Source organism: Corvus brachyrhynchos, unplaced genomic scaffold (assembly GCF_000691975.1).
Source record: "Corvus brachyrhynchos isolate BGI_N302 unplaced genomic scaffold, ASM69197v1 scaffold28, whole genome shotgun sequence".
NCBI lineage: Eukaryota > Metazoa > Chordata > Aves > Passeriformes > Corvidae > Corvus > Corvus brachyrhynchos.
The window spans coordinates 5,421,261-5,427,810 of record NW_008246058.1 but is presented as its reverse complement, the minus strand read 5'-3'; the positions used below and the strand labels follow the sequence as shown (position 1 = coordinate 5,427,810).

The window sequence follows — 6,550 nt, the reverse complement described above, 5'->3', positions numbered from 1 at the left end:
AAATTAAAATTAATTATCGTAGTAATTGTGAGGAGGAGGTGACAGCATACTGAAAATGTCCACAGGGTTGCACGTTGCTTGCATGGTCGATTTTTTTTCTGATCTTTTTTCTCACCTCGAGTGACTAGTAGATATACCAGGTTATGAATAAAGGCAGAACTCAACAGGTAAAAGAAAAGATTCAGAGGATGAACGTGCATAGCAGTTTTAAAAGTTAATTAAGTTAGTTCCCAATTTTTAAATTTCTGTTTATCTGGTACACATTAGTTCTGTGACCAGAATAAAACAGGGACAAGATACTAATCCTCTGAACATTCCCACACCAAAAAAAAAACCCAAAAAAAAAAAAAAAAAAAAAAAAAAAAACCAAAAAAAAAAACCCCAACCGAAAAACTCCCTTGCAGTCTTGCTAGTTGCTCTGCAAGAATATGTTACAACTTATGTACTATTATAACAGCTTTGTCTACAAGAGATTTTTTTTCCCCCCTGAATCCTGCAGGTCTTAGAAGTGGTCAGCATGGCAGCTAAAATGCCAACAAATTCCAGCCTGTCTGTGCTAGAGTGCTCATATTTATTGTTGGCATTAAAAACACTACAGAGTACTTGGAGAAGCAGTGGTTATAAACACAGTGAATGGATTTGTAAGAAAACCTAACCCACTCCAAAGTGCAGAACTCAGGCTTTTTAAAAAGCTAGATAATATTTTCCCCTTTTTCAGTTTTTCTCTATTTTCATTTTTTCTACTACGTTCTAGCTCCATCCCCTTTAAATTATGTTATTAGTTTAACATGAATTTTCATAACTTTCTACTGAGAGTAGAGGGCACTGCATTCTCTTCCAGGCACTGCTCTTTGTGATCTTGGGCAGTTAGTTATGCCAAAACTCAGCTAATCCGTTTAAAAAAGAAGTGAGAAAGGATTGAGGAAGAAAAGCTTTAATAGCTTTTCAGTGTGCTATGAAGTGTTAGTTTTAAAGCGCATAAACAAAAAGTGACACTTTTTATTACCTTTCCTTTTCTTTGGTTGGTCTGACAGTGACAGGGTAATCCATAAAATACCTACAGACAAATTGTCTGCATTCTTTTAGCAATGGCCATCCCTCTTGGGAGGCCACCTTTTTTGGATCTTTGCCATTCAAAAGGCAGAAAGGCTGTTTTAGAGGAGCTTAACAGCAAGAGCTGTGACTGACGGCTCAGTTGTGTTGTCTCCTGTTTGCTCCTGCTTTGATCAGTGAACCAAAGTGTGCCTTAGCAATATTTGCATAGTGCAGCTTAACATTGCCAGGAGGGCAGGACAGTGGTCAGGCTTGACCATGGCTTTAAGTACCTGTGATAGCTCCTGGAAATGGCTTCCCTCCTCCCTCCCCACCATCACCCTGGCTGTAGTCTGTCAATAATTGACAAGATGGGGCGATTTTACGACTCTCAGGAGTAAAAGGACTTTAGTTCCATTCTGTTTATTAGTTTAGATAAATCATTCAGCCTCTGTCCACTCATACCTAATATAAATATTTTTATGAAATAGCTTTAGAACAGATTCGTGATATATTTCCATGAGAAAGGGTGAGGAATAAAAATCTCTTAGGATTCTAAACTGGTTTAAAAGTTGGTAGTAATTCTTCCAGCTGTGGACTTGAGGGAACTGAATCTAAATGCTTTGCTGATTACAGTGATACGCACCTTTCTAGTTTGGGTTGGTTTTTTTTTTTTTTTCAGTTTTAGGAAGTTGCCATTCAGGATTCCTAAAAAGACAGCTTTTAAAATTTCTAAATCCTGTCAAAAGCATGGATTTTGAACCTTGTTTTGTCTCACATGTTCCTTCCCAGATATGATAGAGCTCAATTACATACTGAGGTTTCACGTGACTTTTTCTTGTAATAAAATTCTGTGGGGTTTTGTCTCCAGCCTACAGACAGGAGGCCACACTGGGAATCGATGTGTCAGATTCAAGTGCCAATTGTATTGAGCAGACAACAGAATGGAGTGCTTGTTCCAAAAGCTGTGGAATGGGCTTTTCCACCCGTGTTACTAACAAGAATCAACAGTGTGAAATGGTGAAGCAGACACGACTTTGTATCATAAGACCATGTGAAAATGAAGAGTCATCTGATAAGGTATGCTGCAGGGAGTGAAGCAAGGCAGCAGCATCTCTTCAGCTCTAGTTCTAAAGCTGGAATTTTATGGTCTATAATGCTCCAGATGCAACAGCACATGTGCAGCAAGCTAAGCGGTTTTGGTAAAGCATTAGACTTGCTGTGTTTGCTCAGTAGCTTTGTGCTGCACCTCCAGCAGGTCAAGGGAGGTGATTCTGCCCCTCTGCTGCACTCTAGTGAGAGCCCACCTGGAGCACTGTGTCCAGCTCTGGGGCCCTCAGGAAAGACATGGATTTACTGGAGTTAATCCAGAGGAGGGCCACCAAGGTGGTCGGAGGACTGGAGCACCTCCCCTATGAGGTAAAGCTGAGGGAGTTTGGATTGTTCAACTTGGAGGAGAGGAGGCTTTGGGGAGACCCTACAGTCCCTGCCAGTACTTAAAGGGGGCCTAAAAGAAAGGTGGAAACAGACTTTTTAGTAGAGCCTGTAGATAGGACAAGGGGTAATAGTTTTAAACTAAAAGAGGTAGATTCAGACTAGATATAAGGAAAAAAAAATTTGTACCATGAGGGTGGTGAGACACTGGAACAGGTTACCCAGGGAGGTGGTAGGTGCCCCATTTCCAGAAACATTGAAGGTCAGGCTGGACAATACTCTGAACAACCTGATCTAGTGGAACATGTCCCTGCTTATTTCAAGGGAGTTGGATTGGATAGCCTTTAAAGGTCCTTTTCAACCCAAAGTGGTCTATGATTCTATAATAGTTTTAAATCATCCCAAACAGATCACATATATTGCATGTGCAGATTATTTTGACAGTTCACAAAGTGTAACTTCTCCCACAAATGCAACTGTACTACCTGTACATATACATCAGAGTTGCTTCAGTAATACAGAATGGATATATCAGATTTCTAGTCTGTTGAGCATCTAGAACAGCAGAGAAATGTATGAAATGTCTGCTTGATAAAGTAAACCTTATCTTAATCCTTATGATGTTTTTTCTCCAAAAAACAAACCCAAGACTGACATTTCTGATGTAAAAAAATAATTTTATCTAAGGGAGATGACTTTTTTGTTTCTTCTCCACGTTAAGTGTTTCTATCAGGGAGAATAACATGTATCTAGGTAAGAGGCCCATCAATTTCTGTAATGTTCTGAGTGTCGGAAAGCATTTCTAAGGCCTTTGCCGAACAGTCTCTGCAGTTTTAAGTACTGTGTTTTATAAAGGAGATGAAACATGTTGGGGGGGTTGAGGAGATTAACAAGAATGATCAGAGGTCTAGAAAACATGTTCATCTAGGGAAAACCAGATAGAACTGAACTTCTTCTGAATGCAAGAGAAGAGAGATGTGTTCTCATAACCGTGTTCAGATATTGCAGCCTGTTTTGAGTCCATGGAAGATATAACAAGAAATGGTGAGTTTAGACTGCATAAAAATTGTGAGTGAAAATGTTCCAAGCAGTAAGAATAGTGAACTCTTAGGGTTGTTTGCAGCAGATGTGGAGTCTCTGTCATTGAAGATTTCCAAGGACAAGTTAGTCAATCATTTGTTAAAAATAACGTGGCTAAATCTGGTTCTGCCTTGAGTCACAGGAATGGGTGATGACTTTTGCAGTTTATTTTACCCTCTTTTTATTTCCCTGAATCTAGTCCTGTAACTTGCTCATTTGACTTGCTGATTCTCTGATGGAACTACACTAGACTGAGAAGTTTTTCAGTATAGTTTCTTAATGAATGTAGACTGGGTTTGTCTCAGATGACAAGAGTGGACTTTAATTATTTTTCTTTCATTACTGGTCCGGTAACACACTGCTGTCGAAGGGCAGATCTTGCAGGTGTTACGTGTAACTAACTACTGAAGCAGTTTCCGAGTCTTCTTGCTGTTGAATGAATAAAGACAACAAATTCAAATTTTCAGAGTAGACCTGTATCTTTGCATGTCAGTTGTTAAATGCTGTCTTATGCAATGATATACTTATTGTCTCTTCATATTTCTGTTAGAAAGGGAAGAAATGTAACCGAACGAAGAAGTCGGTGAGAGCCGTTCACTATGAATACAAGAACTGCACGAGCGTGCAGACATACAGACCCCGTTACTGCGGCCTCTGCAGCGATGGGCGCTGCTGCACCCCACACAACACCAAAACCATCCAGGTTGAGTTCCACTGTCCCCAGGGCAAAGTCCTAAAAAAGCCAATGATGTTGATCAACACCTGCGTGTGTCATAACAACTGTCCTCAGAGTAACATTGTTTTCTTCCAGCCATTAGATCCCATGTCTAGCGAAGCAAAAATATGAAAAGCATGAATTAGCGCAAAAAATACAAGCAGTTTATACAACACTTGACCCACAATCAGGTGAATGTAACAAATGCATATATGAAACATCTAAAATATTTTTCAGAATGGTCTTTCAAACTAGGTGCTTTTTTCCCTCCCGTAGTTTATTAAATACCTCGTTTTACATTTGCCGTCTCTGAATGTCTTTTATTCACTTGAAGGAAACTTTGTACCTTGGACAGAGCCTCCTTTTTTTCTTGATGGTGGCATAAAGATTACAAAGCCAATAGCTAGACTTTCCCCTTGAGTTAAGGGGATTATGCTGCAAGTTTCAGTAGGTGTAAGACTGGGCTCCTTGAGAGTAAACGGATTCCATGAGGAATGCATGATACTGTATCACATACACTTCCAGGCTTTTAACTTCACTTTCCATACTGCATATAAACACTTCAGCAGTGTTCTTTTTTCTTTTTAATGAAACTCTTAGTTTTTGATGACAGTAAAAATCTTACTGATGAAAGTGTTGCTTTATTGTGGCTTATGCAATACCTTCTGTCAATACCTCTGACTTTGAGGATTAAGTTTGCACATAGCTCCTGAAACTACATAAGTAAGATCTCTTATCCTGAAGCACAGCAGGTTGATAGCTGGCAGCAATTAAATTTATCTTTGATAACTTCAATAGCAGTCTAATCCAAAACCAGCTGAAGTCAGTGTTGTATAAGAATTTGGTTCTAATCAATGCGTGTCTGTAGATAAAACTATTTGGATGCAAAAATAATATATCTGTAAATTCCTCTAAAATACTAACTGTATCATATGGTGCTTCATTTCTTAGAAAGGTGTATATGTAAATAGAAACTGTACATACTGTAATATAACTTGACTAAGTAAATAAACTTTATGTGATCCAAAATATTTTTTCCTAAAGTTGTTTTTCTTAAACTACCAGCTTTTAACAGATAAAAGCAATGGGAAGAAAAAGGGTCGCAGACTCCTAAAACCAAGATGCTTTCTTGCGTTATTCTTAATGTCCCTCATCCTAATCGCTGCGTTAAAAGTCATGCAGTGCCTTGCTACAGGGAAGCATGAATAATTTGTGGGGCACATATAAGAAAGGAGGTTTCTTTCAGAGTAAGTTAGCATGGGAGATAGGATGATGTAAATAAAGTTAGTGTGCCCTGAAACGTGGTGGTGGTGAAGAATAATTACACGATTCAGAGTTCATATTTGGTTCTGAACAACTTAACAGAGTATTTCATTGGGTCGTGCAACACTCCAAGCCTCACAAAAATCAGCTTGTGATCATGTTTGTGTTAGATACTGTATGGCAATATCCCTAAGGAATATAGAGCCTGAGGAGGATGGCAGTTTCATGTATGTTAGATCATATATGTAGCAGGATTGTGCCAATAGGTCCTAAGTACAGTTGTGGAGACATTCAGCTGCTTTGACTGTGAGACCAAGTTTAGCTTGGTGTGTGTCTGTCTCTGTTAGCAACAGCAAAGCTGTACTTATGCCACAACTGTTCTATAACCATATGATAGGAAACAACTCTGTCTTGAGAAAAAAAGGCAGAAAGCCTAATCTTAACATATTTGGCCTAGTGTTCTTCTCTGAAGGAGCTATCAAACTCCAGTTTGGCAATTCCTGAGGGGTGGAATTCAGCTGGGGCCTGAGACTCCTCATTTTAGACAATGAAGCCTAAGGTAAAGATAACTATGAGCAAGCATCAACAACTTATGGGTTTTTAGCAACTTTTAGGTTATCCTTGAAATTATGAGGCCCTGGTGCTAAAACTGATTCAGTTAAGGTTTAGATAGATTGGGTCCTCACCTGGGCTCTTGCATGTCTTTCTCCACTAACTCCACCAGTGATGAATTTCTCTGTAGTCATTGCTATTGTTATCAACACATTCCTGCCTGTTTTATACTTTTCCAACAGCTGGAACAAGACTATGTTTGTGCATACATGCAACACTCCCTGCCCTTGCACTGTTTATAGTGCAATCCCTAATCATAGAATCATAGAATAGTTTGGGTTGGAAGGGACCTTTAAGGGTCATCTGGTCCAGCCCCTCTGAAATAAGCAGGGACATATTCCACTGCTTCAGGTTGCTCAGAGTCCTGTAACCTGACCTTGAATGTTTCCAGGGATGGGGATCTATCACCTCCCT

General features: G+C 39.4%; 1 protein-coding gene across 1 annotated transcript in view; it reads left to right on the top strand.

Moving 5' to 3' along the window:
* NOV (nephroblastoma overexpressed) overlaps positions 1 to 4,471 on the top strand; it is a 6,574-nt gene extending 2,103 nt beyond the window's left edge. The window contains exons 3-4 of the mRNA XM_017746051.1: positions 1,904 to 2,112; positions 4,097 to 4,471. Coding sequence (XP_017601540.1) covers positions 1,904 to 2,112; positions 4,097 to 4,393 — 506 coding nt within the window. The 3' untranslated portion in view covers positions 4,394 to 4,471. The remainder of the gene's footprint in view (positions 1 to 1,903; positions 2,113 to 4,096) is intronic.
* The last annotated feature ends 2,079 nt before the right edge of the window (positions 4,472 to 6,550 follow it).